Source organism: Phoenix dactylifera, chromosome 16 (genome assembly GCF_051530095.1).
Source record: "Phoenix dactylifera cultivar Ajwa chromosome 16, Ajwa_hap1_PhDact_Kaust_v1.1, whole genome shotgun sequence".
Taxonomy (NCBI): Eukaryota; Viridiplantae; Streptophyta; class Magnoliopsida; order Arecales; family Arecaceae; genus Phoenix; species Phoenix dactylifera.
In genome coordinates this window covers 19,529,533-19,548,832 of record NC_143205.1, presented here as the reverse complement: position 1 = coordinate 19,548,832, position 19,300 = coordinate 19,529,533, and the positions used below count along the sequence as shown (strand labels likewise).

At 45.4% G+C, this 19,300-nt stretch overlaps 3 protein-coding genes across 3 annotated transcripts; all 3 read right to left on the bottom strand.

Annotated features, from left to right (window-relative positions):
* Positions 1-1,380: 1,380 nt before the first annotated feature.
* LOC103716968 (2-methylpropanoate--CoA ligase CCL4-like) lies at positions 1,381-3,440 on the bottom strand. The gene is made up of 2 exons (XM_008805191.6): positions 3,169-3,440; positions 1,381-3,046 (listed from the first exon to the last, which is right to left on the bottom strand). The coding sequence occupies exons 1-2, from the start codon at positions 3,364-3,366 to the stop codon at positions 1,571-1,573; spliced, it is 1,674 nt and encodes a 557-aa protein (XP_008803413.2). The 5' UTR covers positions 3,367-3,440; the 3' UTR covers positions 1,381-1,570.
* A 6,581-nt stretch (positions 3,441-10,021) lies between these two features.
* On the bottom strand, positions 10,022-12,167 carry LOC103716977 (2-methylpropanoate--CoA ligase CCL4-like). Its single transcript, XM_008805203.6, has 2 exons — positions 11,857-12,167; positions 10,022-11,730 (listed from the first exon to the last, which is right to left on the bottom strand). Exons 1-2 carry the CDS (start codon positions 12,052-12,054, stop codon positions 10,255-10,257), a joined length of 1,674 nt encoding a protein of 557 aa, XP_008803425.2. The 5' UTR covers positions 12,055-12,167; the 3' UTR covers positions 10,022-10,254.
* A 2,632-nt stretch (positions 12,168-14,799) lies between these two features.
* LOC103716989 (2-methylpropanoate--CoA ligase CCL4-like) lies at positions 14,800-17,119 on the bottom strand. Its single transcript, XM_008805211.6, has 2 exons — positions 16,747-17,119; positions 14,800-16,609 (listed from the first exon to the last, which is right to left on the bottom strand). Exons 1-2 carry the CDS (start codon positions 17,113-17,115, stop codon positions 15,137-15,139), a joined length of 1,842 nt encoding a protein of 613 aa, XP_008803433.3. The 5' UTR covers positions 17,116-17,119; the 3' UTR covers positions 14,800-15,136.
* Positions 17,120-19,300: the final 2,181 nt, after the last annotated feature.

The following is a 19,300-nucleotide window of genomic DNA, read 5'->3' as shown; positions in this document are numbered from 1 at the left end:
AGTGATCTGGATATATATCCATCCACCAATGCCACTTGGGCATTGTTTTTTTTTTTTGAAAGATCAAACAAAGCTCGAATATTATTTTTTTAAACAAATCCTTGTACTCAAATATTTGTTCGCACCCCAAGTCAATACTGTTGGTGGTGTCCGTTTTGGTAGTAGATAATAAGTTGCTGTCCTGTACAAAATTTTAGGTTAAGCAACCTCCCTCAGATAGGATTTTAATCATTTTGTCTTAACTTTGGTGAATGTCGAAACGGTCGTAAAACTGCTGCATATGTCCTTCTTGGTATTGCTAAGCACCACTCTAACAAATCTAGGCCAATAAATAATATATAGGCCTTTGTATAAAAAAATATAAAATATAAAAATAAATCTATCTCATTCTATTAATTTAAGTTTTTGAGACAATTAGTGATTTCAACATAATATCAGACCAGAGAACCTGCGTTCGAATTTTGTCTATATACTCTTTAACTTCATTATTAAAAATTTTATATATTGGACTCATCCATTAAAAAAAAAATCCAGCCCACACCTTGAAGGAAACTTTAGATGCATTCACTTAATTAGGAGTGATCTGGTCGACTGTCAAACCATATTTAAACAACATATTATCCAAGCTCAAATACTTGAGATTACGCCACGTAAAAGTTGAATATAAAAGCTCTTTGCTTCCAATCAGTTGGTGTGAAGTCTCGAGAGATAGGATGACGACCTCCTATGGGAACGGAAGTTAGGGTGTGAAACAGACATCTTTGATAACCAGCTTTCGAAAACCCGGCCGCCACTCTGGTACTGGAGATGACTTCCAAAATTGTCCAAATTCCACCATGGGATAGGTGGCTAGTACACCTATTTTGCTGTGCTCAGCAGGCCAAACATCCATTCGATTACAGATAATATGTCAAAGTCCGGATGTTTTGGATATATTTAACCATTCTATGCTAACATTCATCCACAAACCTAACACCATCTACATTATTTTACCTAACTAATGTTGAAAGAACATCTACTGGGTCAGCATCACTGAATAAAGAGCAATGACATGGCAACTCGGGAAAATCACTCAAAACAGTCACTCTACGAACTCGATTTCACCATACGATATACGGGCTTTCACTTGGTGCAAACTTCATTTGATAGGGTGGAAAATTTTTTTGCACCATTTTGAAGTTTGGTGGAGCTTTATTGCACCATTCACTTTGCCTTATTTCGCAGCACATTTCAATATGCCATGTCAAAGAGAGCAATGGAGATGCACTACGTACAGGAGCTGTTAGGCTTCTTGACATTTTGAGTCACATTTCCAAGTTACTAAAGCATTTTGCCGTTGCTCAAGTAATTCCGCATGGCATCACTAAGATTATTTAAACGTTAACAAACACAACAACTTAGGTTTATTATTAAATCATACCCAGTAATAAGACAAACAGCTGCGTCTTGACATCATTTTCGAAGCATGCTTTAAGATATAAGCATTTTTCTTGTCCACCAAATTCAAATAAAGAAATAAAATAGCATACCAACCTCCTACCAACCTCAACTCGCCCGTCTTACCGATTCCCTACATCCGACTCGGCCGAGGGGTTCCCATGGCCCTGGCCATCTCCCTCAATACGTACTTCTGAATCTTCCCCGTTGATGTCTTCGGAAGTTCCGGCTTGAGCACCACCGTCTTCGGCGCCATGTAGTGAGGCATCCTCTCCCGGCACCAAGCAATCACCTCCGCCTCCGTCGGCGGCGCCAACACCCCTTCCTTCATGCTAACAAACGCGCACGTGGTCTCCCCCCAGTACTCGTCCGGCCGCGCCACCACCGCCGCCTCGTTCACCGCCGGGTGGTCATATAGCACCGACTCCACCTCCACCGAGCTCACATTCTCCCCGCCGCTTATGATCACGTCCTTGGATCGGTCCTTGATCTCCACGTACCCGTCCGCATGCATGACCCCTACGTCGCCAGTGTAGAACCACCCGTCCGGCCGCACTGCCCGCTTAGTCCCCACCTCGTCTTTTAAGTAACCAAGCATCACGTACCCGCCACGGAGAACTATCTCCCCCATTGTAGCACCGTCTCGCCGGACGCTCTGGCCGGTGGCGCCGTCGATGACGTCGAAATCTGTCATTGCCAAAGTTCGAACCCCTTGTCGCGCTTTTAGTCTGGCCCGTTCCGCCGGCGGCAGCCGGTCCCATTCCGCCTTCCACGCGCAGAACAACGCCGTTCCGCCCGTCTCGGTGAGCCCGTACCCGTGGCTAACAGAGAAGCCGAGCGCCTCCACTCGGTGGAGCACCGCTGCTGGTGGCGGAGCGCCGGCGGTCAAGATCTGGACCGGGCCGGGGAGGGGCTTGCGGGCGGAGTCCGGGACGTTGGCGAGCATGTTGAGGACGATGGGGGCGCAGCACATATGGGTGACGCGGTGGGTGGCGATGGCGGCGTAGATGGTGGCGGCGTCGAAGCGGCGGAGGCAGACGTTGGTGCCCCCGGCGGCAGTGATGCCCCAGGGGTAGCTCCAGCCGTTGGCGTGGAACATGGGGAGGGTCCAGAGATAGACCGGTTGCTTGGGAACCGACCACTCGATGAGGGAGTCGACGGTGACGATGTAAAGGCCGCGATGGCAGTGGACGACGCCTTTAGGGGCGGAGGTGGTGCCGGATGTGTAGTTGAGAACCATGGGGTCCCACTCGCTCTTGGGGCGGACCCAGTTGAACTCCGGGTCGCCCATCTCGATCAATTTCTCATAGGTGAGGCCGCCATCGCCGACGGCGGAAAGGTCGGAGGTTTTGCCGTTCTCCTCGTAGGGGTCTTCGATGGGGACCACTCGGGGGAGTTGGTGGGAGTGGGGAAGGAGGCGGAGGGCGTCGCGGAGGAGGGGGAGGGACAGGGGATCGACGAAGACGAGTTTGGAACCGCCGTGGTGGAGGAGGACGGAGATGGTGCGGGCGTCGAGGCGGATGTTGATGGTGTTGAGGACGGCGCCGCTCATGGGGACGCCGAAGTGCATCTCGTACATGGCCGGCACGTTCGGGGCCAGCACCGAGACCTGAAAAAAGATCATACTTTTAGCAGCCAGATCGAATTTTAATTTGAGCAGAGATTATGATCGATGGAGAGAAAATTTAGAATCCGTTTCTGGATGGGAATGGGATTGGATGGGAGCCATACGACGTCGCCGCGGGAGATGCCGAGGGAGGAGAGGGAGGAGGCGAGGCGGAGGCAGCGTCGGAGGGTCTGGGACCAGGTGAAGACGGTGCGGTTGTAGATGACGGAAGGGCAGTCACCGTAGACAGTGGCGGTGCGCTCGAGGAAGCCCAGAGGAGTCAGCGGGCAGCTGTTGGCGGCGTTGGGCCTCATCCGGTCCATGGCGTCGTCTCCGTCTATGTTCTCCGTGTCAGAGAGAGAGAGAGTGGCGGGAGAAGGAGAGTTGGCCAGGCTTTTAATAACCACGGAGCTTTTTTTTTTATAGCAAATAGTGGCCACGAGATTTGACTTTGACAAGTAAAAACGCTCTGCCAACGAACTCTCTTTGCGTTTACCAAAAAAAAAACGTTATGCCAGTGGGCCGTTGGTGAGAAGCAATAGTTATAATTCTTGGTGAAACCTCTTTTCCCCCCTCGTTTGGTTCGGTATAAATTGGCTGAGCGAGGGTATACTCCCTCCCTCCCTCCCTCCCTGGCATCATTTTTCTCGGAGTTTAAATATTTATATAATACTCCGGCGCCATAGTCCAAGCACACCGAGACGAACAATGTCATATATGTTCAGTTCCAACAGACCAAATAAGCGTAAGAGTCTTGTATCAAAAAAAAAAAAAAAAAAAAAAAACCCGAAAGAGCCGTGTACAAAATATTAAGGATTCTTTTGATTTGCGAGCAAAAGAAGAAAAAAAAATCTAGCCAATAAAAAAATAAAAAATATTTTCATTTGGTTAGAATTTTTTTAAAAAATAGTATTTTTATAGAAATAAATGTTTTTTTTTGCTAAAATGGAGGTATCATACAAAACGCGTACGGATACAATCAAAAAAGTCAAAAAAAAGTACATTCCAGAGCGCACAAGGCAGCTCCATCTCCCCCACCCAAAGGTGATCCCCTGAAAGGTTAGCGACAAACAACGCCACCTAATCGGCCGCCCCATTGGCCTCGCGAAATACATGCTGCGCCTGAATACTCATCCCACCACAAATCATAGCCCGGATATCCCTCAGCAGCGGATGGTAGTCGCCGACCCCCCCCCCAAGCGGCCTGTTGGATCCAACTAATGATTGTCATAGAATCCCCCTCCAGGAGAACCTCTCTCGCCTGCAAAACATGCCGCGCATAACACAGATCCGACCAGGCCGCTCGCAGCTCCGCCCCGGGCATCGAGATGTCGAACAGCTGGCAACCCCCAGCAGTAATCATCCTGGAGTCCGAACCTCTGATCACAAAGCCTGCACCTCCCCTCGTACCTCCCTACAGGATGCAACCATCAAAATTGACTTTGAGGAAACTCGGGAGTGGGGGCTCCCAGATGAAAAATACCATACGGGGCGCTCTACGAGCAGAGGTGAAGCGCCAGGTATCCCGAGCTATCAAAAGTCTATCCGACTGCACCGCCTATAGGATCTCCGCTGCTAGCAGACGAGCCCTCTCCACCACCTCTTTCGGAGGGGGGCACCTCTCCCCGAACGTAGAAGCATTCCTCGCAAGCCAGATCCTCGCAAGCCCGCACTGATTCCAGTCTCGACTGCGAAGAACTAGCCAACCATCTAAGAATCTGCAGAAAGGATGCCGCATGGCACCATATCTCCATGGGAAACCCCGCTCGCCACTAGACTCTCCTCGCCCACAGGCACTGAAAGATGGCATGGTCCAATGAATCCAGAGTCTGACACTCCGGGCACAGTGGGAGAATGGCTATACCCCTCTCCAACAGCAGGAGTCTCGTCAGTAGCCGACCTCAAGTGACCTTCCAAAGGAATAAGGCCATCCTGGGGTACAGCCCAAACTGCCATATCAAGCCGAAGTCCACCGCCAGCTGCCCCCCTCCCTGGAAGACATCACAGACATCGGCCACTCTGACTGTAGATCTATAGGACGTGCTCCAAACTTTGACGTCAAGGGATGGATGAATCGGAAGTAGGATCGCTCGATTCCGCTCCACAAGAGGCTCACCAAGCAATCGTCTGATCCGGACAATATCTCACCCCTCCCCACTGGGAAGAAGGAGGTCGCACACCCGGAGCCCCTCTCCTGCCTCAACACTGACTAAGGTCGGCCAACGCCTCAACAGGAGCTCATCCACCCAGGCATCCTCCACTACGTCAACTCTATGGTCGTCACCAATCAGCCATCTGCATCTCGACAGGACCAAAGGCACATATCTGCATATCTGACGCCAAATCAGCGATACTCTCCGACCCCCGGGTAGGACCGCGCCGCTCCCAAACTGGCCATATCGGGCGATCATCATCTGACTTTAAAAACACTGCGGCTCCAATATGACCCTGGCTGCGTGCCGAGCAATCAGTGTCATGAGAAATAAAAATTAATTAGAAACATAGATAAGCTAATTTTCCACCAATTGAAAATTAAATTTTTTTAAAAAAATTATTCTTTAGTCATCAAAATTTATGGATAAATTTTTTTTATTAAGAATATAAAAAATATTTTGCACAACCTTTCCAAACAAAAAGATGTTCGACCAAATATAAGCCACTCCAAATTGTACCACTTCTCATGATCAACTATACATATCAAAATCATTTTTTTAGATATTATTTTCTTAAGAATCAGCTTTCCAAAAAAATTATTCCAGCAAGAAAAAATTCTTCCTACGAACCAAATGAGTTCTAAGAAAGAAACCATCTAGGTCTCATAGAGTCTATCCAAACAATTCTCTTATCAAGTAGCAAATAGGCTTGGTGCAACTTCCAAATTTATTATCAAACATTAGATCAATTCACTACAAAGTTAGCTAATCAGTATTTTTTTACCCCATAAACTGCCCGAGTAACTTTTGGAGCAACTAGGATTTAAATAATAGAATTTAACCAACATCATTGAAAGCGTCATAGATTGTGTGCAGCGGACCAATTCTCCTTAACCATATTTGATGTAGGGTCAGTTTATCACACCTATATACAAAAGATTAGGGACTTGTATCTCTAGGCAGCAAGTTACAAACATTACAGCCATGAGCTCAATTGGGAGAAAGGAGGAAGGAAGATGGAGGAGGAGAAGAAAAGAAAGGAGAAGGAGGTGGTGGATCGGGAGTTTTTATAACCCTCCTCCGGAAGGGATAAGGGTGCCGAACGGCCGTAACGGCCATACTGGCCAACCGTTGGACGGTTGTAACCGCTTCCAACAGCCGCAACCTCCTTCGGCCAGCCTCCATGACGGTCGTTCGAAAGCTCATACAGGGGATTGTGCACCCCCCCCCCCCCCCCTCTCTCTTTTATCTTCTAAATCAGAAGCCGGGCGAGCCTACTGATTTTGGTCCAAGTCAAGCCCAGCTAGCTTGGTTCTTATAGCTAGCGACACCGCGGAGGGAGGTGAGGATGGTAGGTGAGGAGGAGAGGAGGTCGGGCGAGGTGGTGGGCCACGAGCTAGAGCTATAGGAGCGGCCCAATGTATTTGGAGGTCTAAGGCCGTTCTGTTTTTGAGGCCTTTCTTGCAGTAGTCCGATCTAAGGCAAACTCACAGGAGAGCCTTTTTTTCTTTCCATTTTGTCTTCGAGGTCTTTCATGCCGTGGACCTTCTTTAAGCCGGGGCCTTAGGCGACCGTCTCAGTCGCCTAAGAGTTGGGCCGGCCCTAGCCAGAGGCATCGGCAAATCCAACAAACCACTAGCACGGGTCCAGGGAAGTTGTCCTCTCCGCTGCTAGTGGGCCCTAAAATCTCAGAGATGGTGCGGGATATGGAGTCCAGCGCGGCCGTCGGTGAATCATCGGCAAGGAGGGTCTTGTTTGCTTTTTTAATTATTTTATTTGATGAACATGCCGCAAGCTATGGTTAACTTTCTTTTTTTTCAAAACAAAAACAGAAACAAAGAAAAAAAAGCAATACCAAACGGGTTTTATAATTTTTGTCTTTTGTTCGATAGAGAGCTCAGAAAGGGAGAGAGACCTACTCACCGTATACTACTTCAGTGCAAAATTTTTGTGAATGCATTGCTCAAGAATCAAACCCAAAGGTTCTCGTTACTAAAGGGATGCATGAACAATAAGGATAGTCCCAGTTCACAGTTTGGCTTTTGCTTAAAAAAAAAATAATATAAATAAACCAGCTAAAAAGAAGAGTGTGTTTATCAGGGATGACATCATACCCACCCTTAAGATCAACAGTCATCCATGCTTCCCTTCAGCCAGAGTCCCAGTTAAGACCATTGTACCAAAACTTCTGCAACTTGGGGTTTTATATTACAAGCATCATCAAACTCCCAACGCACATATCGTTCGTAAATTAAGTAGGATCCCAAGTAGAATGGTATCCCCACCCCCATGGCACTCGGAATGTTGTTATAGGCCCACCAGCCCTATCCACCTCCCTCACCACAAAGGCAAAGGCTAAGAGAAGAAACCGAGGCAGAAGCTGATACAGTTCTTTCGTTGTGTCGAGAATCCCATCACCCCGAGCAGCGCATTTCCTGGGTAGATTGACCTTGGCGTGTAGCGCCGGGTACTCGGAATCCTCTGCTCCTCGAGGGAATGGTTTGGAGAACATCCAGATGACCGATGGAGAATTAAGCATTTAAGTTTTTAGAAAAAATGATAATTTTAACATGGTATCAGAGCAGAGGTCTTGAGTTCGAACCCTGTCTCCACACTCTTTAACCCCATTATTAAAAAATTTCATATGTTAGGCTCGCCCATTAAAGAAAAGTCCTGTCAGGCTGGCGAGCACGAGGCGAGGATGGGGTATGATGTACGCGACGGTGATGTGGTAGAAATTGAACTAGGTAAAGATGACAGGGATGGTGACCATGGAGATGGTGCCGAGCATGCCGGCGAGCAAAAGATAGCCTCCGATCAACATAAGTCGGCCCATCTGTCTCAAAATCTAGGACCAAGTCTCTTTGTGCTTGATGGGCTAGGCGGGCCATTTGAGTTTTGAACAGGACTAATTTTGTCCTTAAGGAGACTCTTGGTGGGCTGGCAACCATCACAACTGAGGACATCAATGGTCCTATTGAGCTGAGGAAAGGGCATGATGCCTTGCTTTTCTCATTGGCACTTGTCAGAGATGCTGTGATAATATAGGACTATAAAGTATGATATGTATGTATGTATATATGTATATAGACACAAACACCTGATAACTATTGAGGCCATTCAAGCTGCTAGGGGTGATTGTTGCTGCATGACAATCTCCCTTTTTGCTTTCAATGGAGGGCCGCAAGAAACACCAGGAAATGAGGGCCCCGACAAGCAATAAGAAATTTATCATGTTAAGGGCTAAGCATTCCCATGACATCATAGGTTCCCGAGAAATCGAAGTAAAATCTAAGACATTTGAATATGGAGCATTATTATTAGTAAGTTGGCGCATTCCAACCAATTACTCATATTTTCTATGCAAGACTTGTCATTCAATTTTATAATAAATATCTCATTTAATATGTTTCTTTAATTTATTTTAACAGTGATATCCGCATTCATGATACGAGCAAATTATATATAATTTTTCGCATTATGAGGGAAAAAAATAGGAATCACATGGTTTTCCTATTTCAAAAGCTTATGGACATATTTTTTGCCAACATAAATATTAAATTCCAACCTTCAACCAACAAATGGAAAATAAAAGCACAATCTCCGCTAAGAATGTAAATGTGCGTGGCAATTATTTTGACTTGGCCTTGATCATATACTTAGTACAAGATCAGAGTATATCAAGGATCTCGAATATGGTCCAAAGCCAAGTACTTCGAGGGCCACTCAAAAATAACTATTGGAGACTCAATTGTTATAAATAATGGCTCAAAATATAAAGATACAATCTAAGCAACCAGAGATATATAATTTGAGGTCACAATTGAACTTAATATTAGTTAATCCAACTGAGATATCGTAGGATTTACTCAATAACCAATCTATCTCATGGTTAGTCACAGATAACCTGCATACATACATACATACATACATACATACATACATACATACATACATACATACATACATATATATATATATATACATATATATATATATATATATATATATATATATATATATATATATATATATATACATATATATATATATATATACATATATATATATATATATACATATATATATATATATATACATATATATATACATATACATATATATATATATATATATATATATATATACATATATATATATATATTACTTTTATGATAAAATATCATTTTGTTGAATGTTCTAAAAATATTATTTATTTTTGTTTACTTGTTTATTAAATGAAAGATATAGTATATGACTTTAACCTATTGACTAATTTCGCATTATGCTTAATTTTGTACAGATAAATTTGGATCATGAATTTTTATATCAAGAGAATATGAAACATTCTGTTGGATTCTAGGCCAATTATACTTATGGTTGCTATTGGAATATTTTTATTTAGTGGCCTTCAATTTTATTATGGGGATATTATGTTAGTAAATGTTGAAAAAAGTGTGCAGGTGATTGATGTCTTTGAATTATTTTTGAATTGATTTGTTATTTCATATATTCCATGATTTTAGGTTCCATGACTTTCGCTTGGTCCAACCTTCATTTGATAGGGCGGAAAATTTTTTTGCACCATTTTGAAGTTTGGTGGAGCTTCTCTCCTCCGTTGGGGGGCGAAAGCTCTATTGCACCATGCACTATGCCTTACTTCGTAGCACATTTCAATATGCCATGTCAAAGAGAGCAATGGGCATGCATTACGTACAGGAGCTGTCCGGCTTCTTGACATTTTGAGTCACATTTCTGTAAGTTACTAAAGCATTTTCTCGTTGCTCAAATAATTCCGCATGGCATCACTAAGATTATTTAAACATTAACAAACACGACAACTTAGATTTATTATTAAACCATAGCCAGTAATAGGACAAACAGTTGCGTCTTGACATCATTTTCGTTTACAATATCAGCTGGGAAGCAAGCTTTAAGATATAAGCATCAATTTTTCGCGGCCAAGCAACGTAGACGTGTCCACCAAATTGAAATAAAAAAAAATAAAATGACATACAAACCTCCTACCAACCTCAACTCGCCCGTCTTACCGATTCCCTACATCCGACTCGGCCGAGGGGTTCGCATGGCCCTGGCCATCTCCCTCAACACGTACTTCTGAATCTTCCCCGTTGATGTCTTCGGAAGCTCCGGCTTGAGCACCACCGTCTTCGGCGCCATGTAGTGAGGCATCCTCTCCCGGCACCAAGCAATCACCTCCGCCTCCGTCGGCGGCGCCAACACCCCTTCCTTCATGCTAACAAACGCGCACGTGGTCTCCCCCCAGTAGTCGTCCGGCCGCGCCACCACCGCCGCCTCGTTCACCGCCGGGTGTTCATATAGCACCGACTCCACCTCCACCGAGCTCACATTCTCGCCGCCGCTTATGATCACGTCCTTGGACCGGTCCTTGATCTCCACGTACCCGTCCGCATGCATGACCCCTACGTCGCCGGTGTAGAACCAACCGTCCGGCCGCACTGCCTGCTTAGTACCCTCCTCGTCTTTTAAGTAACCAAGCATCACGTACCCGCCGCGGAGAACTATCTCCCCCATTGTAGCACCGTCTCGCCGGACGCTCTGGCCGGTGGCGCCGTCGATGACGTCGATATCTGTCATTGCCAAAGTACGAACCCCTTGTCGCGCTTTGAGTCTGGCCCGTTCCGCCGGCGGCAGCCGGTCCCATTCCGCCTTCCACGCGCAGGACAACGCCATTCCGCCCGTCTCTGTGAGCCCGTACCCGTGGCTAACAGAGAAGCCGAGCGCCTCCACTCGGTGGAGCACCGCTGCTGGTGGCGGAGCGCCGGCGGTCAAGATCCGGACCGGGCCGGGGAGGGGCTTGCGGGCGGAGTCCGGGGCGTTGGCGAGCATGTTGAGGACGACGGGGGCGCCGCACATGTGGGTGACTCGGTGGGTGGCGATGGCGGCGTAGATGGTGGCGGCGTCGAAGCGGCGGAGGCAGACGTTGGTGCCGCCGGCGGCAGCGATGCCCCAGGGGTAGCTCCAACCGTTGCCGTGGAACATGGGGAGGGTCCAGAGATAGACCGGTTGCTTGGGGACGGACCACTCGATGAGGGAGTCGACGGTGACGATGTAGAGGCCGCGATGGAAGTGGACGACGCCTTTAGGGGCGGAGGTGGTGCCGGACGTGTAGTTGAGAACCATGGGGTCCCACTCGCTCTTGGGCCGGACCCAGTTGAACTCCGGGTCGCCCACCTCGATCAATTTCTCATAGGTGAGGCCGCCATCGCCGCCGGCGGAAACGTCGGTGGTTTTGCCGTTCTCCTCGTAGGGGTCTTCGATGGGGACCACTCGGGGGGGTTGGTGCGAGTGGGGGAGAAGTCGGAGGGCGTCGCGGAGGAGGGGGAGGGACAGGGGATCGACGAAGACGAGTTTGGAACCGCCGTGGTGGAGGAGGACGGAGATGGTGCGGGCGTCGAGGCGGATGTTGATGGTGTTGAGGACGGCGCCGCTCATCGGGACGCCGAAGTGCATCTCGTAAATGGCCGGCACGTTCGGGGCCAGCACCGAGACCTGCAAAAAGATCGTACTTTCAGCAGCAAGATCGAATTTTAATTTGAGCAGAGATTATGATCGATGGAGAGAAAATTTAAAATCCGTTTCTGGATGGGAATGGGATTGGATGGGAGCCATGCATACGACGTCGCCGCGAGAGATGCCGAGGGAGGAGATGGAGGAGGCGAGGCGGAGGCAGCGTCGTAGGGTCTGGGACCAGGTGAAGACGGTGCGGTGGTAGATGACGGAAGGGCAGTCACCGTAGACAGTGGCGGTGCGCTCGAGGAAGCCCAGAGGAGTCAGCGGGCAGCTGTTGGCGGCGTTAGGCTTCATCCGGTCCATGGCGTCGTCTCCGTCTATGTTCTCTGTCTGAGAGTGAGAGAGAGAGAGAGAGAGAGAGAGAGAGAGAGAGAGAGGGGCGGGAGGAGGAGAGTTGGCCTGGCTCGGAGCTTTTTCTAAATATTTTCATTTGGTTAGAATTTTTTTAAAAAATAGTATTTTTTTAGAAATAAAATTTTTATATGTTATGGAAAAGAAAAGTGAATTAGAGACATGAATAAACTATTTTTCTACATATTGAAAATTGAATTTTTTTTCCAAAATTATCTTGTAGCCATTAAAATTGAATAAGATCTTTTTTTTATTAAGAGTATAATAGATATTTTTTTAATTTTTTTTAAAAAATAAATGCCCAACCAGATATTAGCCACTTCTAAATGTACCACTTCTTATGCTCAAACCAAATATGTCAAAGCTATTTTTTTAGGCATCATGTTCTTAAGAATTAGCTTTCCAAAAACATATTCCAATAAAGAAAAATTCTTCCTACGATTCAAATGAGTCCTAAGAAAGAAATGCTAGGTCTCATAGAGTACATGCAAACAATTCTCTGACATATAGGATTGGTGCAACTCCCTAATTTATTATCGAACATTAGATCAATTCACTACAAAGTTAGCAAATCAGTATTTTCTTACCCCATAAACTGCTCGAGTAACTTTTGGAGCAACTAGGATTTAAATAATAGAATTTAACCAACATCATTGAAAGCGTCATAGATTGTCGGCAGAGGACCAATTCGTCCTTAACCATATTTGATCTAGGATCAGTCCATCTCACCTATATACAAATAAGGGACTCGTATCTTTAGGCACTAAAGTTACAAACATTACACGTAGGAATAGGGCCTAGCTACAAATGTAAAGCCAAAGTTGAGCACGCAACCTTGTCCAAGCCATCTTTCACAAGAAAATTCTAATATGAGGAGGCACATCGAGTTTCCATGTGCGGAACTATTTCAGCCAAATTCTGCTAGATTAGGAAGTTTTTTGCCCAGAATTAATACTAGTTCAGAGTGGGCTTGGGTTGGAATGTTAGGGTTCAAAAAATTGACGGAACCCATTTGTAGCCCAAGAGGGCCTGAAAACATATACCTGGTCAAATCAACCCAGATGGACTTGAGCTTCATGTTCGCACTTTGGGCTTGCTTCGGGTTGACTCGGTCCATCGACGCTCCTCCAAATAACTCGGTATCACAAGATTGGAATTACCTTTGCTTTCCTGCTGGTTGTAACGTTGTGATAGGTTTTCAGTGCATGATTAAATCACAAAATAAACTGCAATTGAAGCTCTAGAATGTACAATAATATCATCTGCATAAAAGTAAAAGAAGAATTATAATATTTTTTTGTGGTAAAAACGGAAATTCTTATAGCTCTAAGATGAGTACATCTTGCCAAGTCAAAGAGAAAGTCAAAAGTACAAGGGTTGGGGTATGCTCCCCGCCGATGTCCACAAAAACTCTCGAGAGTGTCAGGCGACAAAAGAGACGACCTAGTCTGCAGCACTGTTCACCTCCCTGAACACATATGATATCTGAACCTTTCTGAACCTTTCTGAACTCCCGGATCAGTCTGCAACACTCTCGGATGAAAGGATGGCCATCACTGTACTTATCCACTCCCCGAAAGAATTATAGTATCTTTGGCACTCACCAATATCGATGCCTTTTCACAGAGTAATCATGTATGTGAGAGTTGGGAATATTAGTGAAGGTTTGAGAACAGAGAATAAACAGTAAGGAGATAAAGTTATCTCCCTGCTTGATATCTTTTGCAGACATAATTCTATCTAGTATGCTGATCATCAATGACTGCTGAAAGGACATGCGAGTTACAGGCCCAAATCCAGTTGATCCTCCTAGTTGGAAAGTATAATTCGGTCATAACATGAGTAATGGCTTCCAAGTTAAGTTTATGATAGGTCTATTCCATGTTTAGCTTATAATTCATACTAGAATCCCCATCTTTTAAGATAAAAAAATACAACTCCTCCTGAAAATTTAAAATATTCCCACTGATATCCCTGCCAGCTACAAAGGTGTAACCTATTCGAAACCAATCAATGCAGATAGCAAGGATTCAAGATTGTTTACCAACACCCGCACTGTAATGGGGTTCCCAATAATAGAATTGAACAAATCATGAATTTGGCAGAGGATGACATAGCAGCTCTATTTTCTTGCATTGGCAACCACATTTTTTCAGCAATTTCAGAAATTCTCAGGATTATTTTTCATGGAACCTGGTTCCCACTCCCTAGCATGATCCATGTAGCACTATTTGTTTTGTATGAACATTGGATGTTCTGATTTACATTTTTTATATGAATTATGGATAGTCTGTCTGTAGGGTGATATATAGAAGGATAAATTTTGGAGAGGTTTATATCATAAGCATCTTTTGGATCTTGCAGAAGCTCTCTGAAGTTGGACATTTCTGTGTTCTGTACTTTTCCAATCTCCCTTCCATCTCTGGATGATGGATGAACCACTCTCAAGCTTCCATATCTATCTTACTTCGATCACATCAGAAGAATATATGTTTCAAATCAAATGCAGGCAAGGGCCATATTCCTTGCGTGAAAGAAAGATTTCATTTTTTTCATATGAATCTACCATTGGAAGGTGCAATAATTATTTTAGGGTTTGCGGAGGCAGATGAACAAAAAAATTTGGTGTGCTTTGAAATCTATGCAAATTGTGTTAATGAAGAATAATTATTTTTTCATGCCAAAAATACACTTATGGACATAATGGATTGAATATTAGCATTTATTTGGCACTTCTTAGACACGATAATTTTACAAACTATTTTATATTTTTATTTAAAAGATATGGGAAGTATTTTCTTCATCTACAAAGATAAGAAAGAGAATTTCATTTTTTTTTTCTTCTCCGTTCAAGGGTGAAGTATAGCCAATCAGAGAAACTCCCCATATCTCTTAAATTATTTTAGTCTCCAAACTTTTGATGAGTTCATTGTTAGGATCGTTCCACCAAAACCCCGCAATAATTGAACATAGTATGCTCCACCTCCTCCAAGATACCAATCCCAGACCCCCAGCTCGCCGTCCAACCGGCTTCCTACATCCGACTTGGCCGAGGGGACGCCATGGCCTTGGCCATCTCCCTCAACACATACTTCTGAATCTTCCCCGTTGAAGTCTTCGGCAATTCCGGCTTGAACACCACCGTCTTGGGCGCCATGTAGCGCGGCATCCTCTCCCGGCACCAAGCAATCACCTCCGCCTCCGTCGGCGGCGCCGCCATTCCTTCCTTTATGCTCACAAAAGCGCACGGCGTTTCCCCCCAGTATTCGTCCGGCCGCGCCACCACCGCCGCCTCGTTCACCGCCGGGTGGCCATACAACACCGACTCCACCTCCACCGAGCTCAAATTCTCGCCGCCGCTGATGATCACGTCCTTTGATCTGTCCTTGATCTCCACGTACCCGTCTGCATGCATGACCCCGACGTCCCCGGTGTAGAACCATCCGTCCTGCCGCACCGCCCGGCTCGTCGCCTCCTCGTCTTTTAGATAGCCGAGCATCACGCACCCGCCGCGGAGGACTATCTCGCCCAAGGTGGCGCCGTCCCGCTTGACGCTCTCGCCGGTGGAGCCGTCGATGACGTCGATCTCGGCCATGGCCAAAGTTCGAACACCTTGTCGCGCCTTGAGTCTGGCCCGCTCCGCCGCCGGCAGCCGGTCCCACTCCCCCTTCCATGCGCAGGACACCGCCAGCCCCGCCGTCTCGGTGAGCCCGTACCCATGGCTGATGGAGAAGCCGAGCGCCTCCGCGCGGTGGAGCACCGCCGCCGGCGGCGGCGCGCCGGCTGTGAGGATTTGGACCGGGCCGGGGAGCGGCTTTCTCGCGGAGTCCGGAGCGTTGGCGAGCATGTTGAGGACGACGGGGGCGCCGCACATGTGGGTCACGCGGTGGGTGGCGAGGGCGGCGTAGATGGTGGCGGAGTCGAAGCGGCGGAGGCAGATGTTGGTGCCGCCGGCGGCGGCGATGCCCCAGGGGTAGCTCCAACCGTTGGCATGGAACATAGGGAGGGTCCAGAGATAGACGGGGCGCTTGGGGACGGACCAGTCGATGAGGGAGTCGACGGTGATGATGAAGAGACCGCGGTGGCAGTGGACGACGCCTTTTGGAGCGGAGGTGGTGCCGGAGGTGTAATTGAGGACCATGGGGTCCCACTCGCTCTTGGGGCGGACCCAATTGAACTCCGGGTCGCCCATCTCGATCAATTTCTCATAGGTGAGGCCGCCGCCCGCGGCGAAAAGATCGGAGCTTTTGGCGTTCTCTTCGTCGGGGTCTTCGATGGGGACTACTCGGGGGGGTTGGTGGGAGTGAGGGAGGAAGCGCAGGGCGTCGCGGAGGAGGGGGAGGGACAGGGGATCGACGAAGACGAGCTTGGAGCCGCTGTGGTGGAGGAGGACGGAGATGGTGCGGGCGTCGAGGCGGATGTTGATGGTGTTGAGGACGGCGCCGCTCATCGGGACGCCGAAGTGCATCTCGTACATTGCCGGCACGTTGGGCGCCAGCACCGAGACCTGGAAAATGTTGTATGTTTTTAAGCAACAAGATCAAATTTCTAGCCAAAAGATCGAACTTTTAGCAGATATTTGGAGATTGATTTGAGGAAAAAGACGGGATCTTGGACGGGAATTGGAGGAGGTTGGATTGATACCACGTCGCCGCGGGAGATGCCGAGGGAACAGAGGGAGGAGGCGAGACGGAGGCAGCGGCGGAGGGTCTGGGACCAGGTGTAGACGGTGCGGTGGTAGACAACGGAGGGGCAGTCGCCATAGACGGTGGCGGTGCGCTCGAGGAAGCCCAGTGGGGTGAGGGGACTGCGGTTGGCGGCATTGGGTCTCATTCGATCCATGGCGTCGTCTCTACTTCGATTTCTCCTTCTCTGCTCTGTGTGGTGAGAGAGAGAGAGAGAGAGAGAGAGCGAGTGATAGGTGGAAGGAAGTCGGCCATGTCCATTCGTCTTTAATGGCGTGTAGTCAAGGATGGCTGGATGGGTGTTGACTTGCGATGTAACGGGAATCATATGGTAGGCCACTAAACAAACAGATCTGGCATCGGCGGACTTCTTATCCCGCCATATTTTTTGGCATATCCATTATTTAAAAAAACTAAAAATTAATATTTTTTTACTAATAGAGCCCTCGACTTTATGATTAAAAAAATATACTTCCTAATTGTTAGATATTTTTCAGCGGTCACTAGATTGCATTAATCATCTCGCAAGTTAACACATCCTTAAATAAATTCATATATAGTTTCTAGAACATAATGTTCAGCATTACACAATACATAATCATATAATATATACTTAATAAATTAGATAAAATTAGAAAACTATGTACTGTGTATTGATACTGATGAACACTATTTTAAAAAAATATATATTAATTTATCTGAAGGTGTATATTGGATTACTATTGGGTGCATATCAAAAAGTCTTGCATTATATATAAGAAAGTCAATGCATATGTATCATCCGGTCATATAGTATATAATGGTGAATATGATGTTCTCGAAACTATGTAATAATTTGTTTAGCGATATGTATTGGTTTACTAGATATCTAATTTGTGCGTATTATCTGGTCATATATAGTATATTGGTGAACACCATAATCTATAAATTGTGTATCCTTATATCTAGAAGTGTGTATTAGCTTGCTGAATAATTAATTTGCACAAGATATATATCATCTAGCCATGTAATGGATATCAGTAAAAAATGAAGAAGAAAGAGGATGTGGCATTGCTTTTGTAATCACGAGATTGAGGAATTTGTTATTAAGAGAATTTTTGGCTTTTGGGTTTTTTTTTCAAAACATGTCGCTAGGAGGAAATATGGCAAAATAAAAAGTTGGTCCTATATTTCTTTTTTCGTTGCCCATCACATATGATTTTTGTTAGGTAATTGATTTTAATGATGGCCAAGTACATTAAAATCAGTAGTTATATGGGGAGAACTATGAACAAAATGAACCTCCAGTTTAGATAATAAATAGTTGCTAGCGATTGCACGCGCACGCGCACACACATATACATTTATTGAATGATGGGGCATTCCATATAGATAACCCAATCTATTGAATGTATTATATTATCAAAAATTATGTAATTTGGAGATCTATAACTTATTATTAATTGATTTAAAAATTAAACAATTTAAATAATATAAAGCAATACATATTTTTTTGACTCTTTGTTGCATATATTGAGGATTTTTAAATCATATGATTTTTTTTCGACAAAATGATCTATTCTATTCCATTAGTAGATCCTACATACTTTAGAACAATTCATATACTATTTGACTATAGAACGGCAAGATTATTTACGAAATAAGATTGGCTAGTGCATAATCACAAAATTAAATACCAAATTTTATCCATACGCAAAAAAAAAAGTAAATATTAGAGAGAGAAGAACAGATAATTGATCGAGAGAATATTTTTTTTTAAAAAAATCGAATATAAAAATCAAGTGAGCTACTTCGGCTCTCTTTATCGTTCTAAGTCTCTCTCCCCTCTAACACTTAAAAATGCCTCCTCTTTCTCCTATCCCCCATTTTTCTAAAAGATGCCTCTCTCTCTCTTCCCTGTGAGGAACAATCTGGAATGAGGGCCGGCAATCCGAGACAAGGACATAATAAATAAGGTCCATAAAAATAAGGACGAGATAATAAGACGAGATAAATGGCAAAATAAAACTATGCCGACCGGAGCCTTGTTGTATGTTGAGCCTGAGGCTCAACTAAGCTAACCTATACCAACACTAAATCCAGAATTTAGATTATAATACAAGGCTAGACAAATTTCCAATAAAATAGAAATTTAGGAATGTCATTTTTCAGGCTATCAGAAACATGAACGTGGCAGAGAATAATAGAATGGCATTATTTCGTTGCATCGACAAAAACCACAAATCACCTCATTTTCTTCAACGTTTGTTTTCTATTTATTTATGATCATGCCTCGTGAAGCATGGCTGATGATAAGAAAACTCTTCATCTAGAAGCACACAGTCGTCCCCTCCCCTTGTCAACTATATCGCGACACGGAAAAGGATCGATCTTGGAAAAATCTATTAGAAATTTCTCTGTTTGCGGGCCAGGATTTTGTACTTCTATTCCACATTAAAAAAAAAAGATTTTGTCCTTTAGAAAAATTTCCAATTGAGGCGGGGTCAAAGCATTGAGGAACGCTACTTTAAAAT

What these genes read in the sequence shown, in the direction of transcription:
- LOC103716968 (XM_008805191.6), bottom strand. Translation starts at nt 3,366, where the DNA reads ATGGACCGGATGAGGCCCAACGCCGCCAACAGCTGCCCGCTGACTCCT. An exon ending in GCATCTCCCGCGGCGACGTC is followed by an intron (nt 3,047 to 3,168) that starts GTATGGCTCCCA and finishes ATCTTTTTTCAG; the next exon opens with GTCTCGGTGCTGGCCCCGAA.
- LOC103716989 (XM_008805211.6), bottom strand. Translation starts at nt 17,115, where the DNA reads ATGATTCCCGTTACATCGCAAGTCAACACCCATCCAGCCATCCTTGAC. An exon ending in GCATCTCCCGCGGCGACGTG is followed by an intron (nt 16,610 to 16,746) that starts GTATCAATCCAA and finishes AACATTTTCCAG; the next exon opens with GTCTCGGTGCTGGCGCCCAA.
- LOC103716977 (XM_008805203.6), bottom strand. Translation starts at nt 12,054, where the DNA reads ATGGACCGGATGAAGCCTAACGCCGCCAACAGCTGCCCGCTGACTCCT. An exon ending in GCATCTCTCGCGGCGACGTC is followed by an intron (nt 11,731 to 11,856) that starts GTATGCATGGCT and finishes ATCTTTTTGCAG; the next exon opens with GTCTCGGTGCTGGCCCCGAA.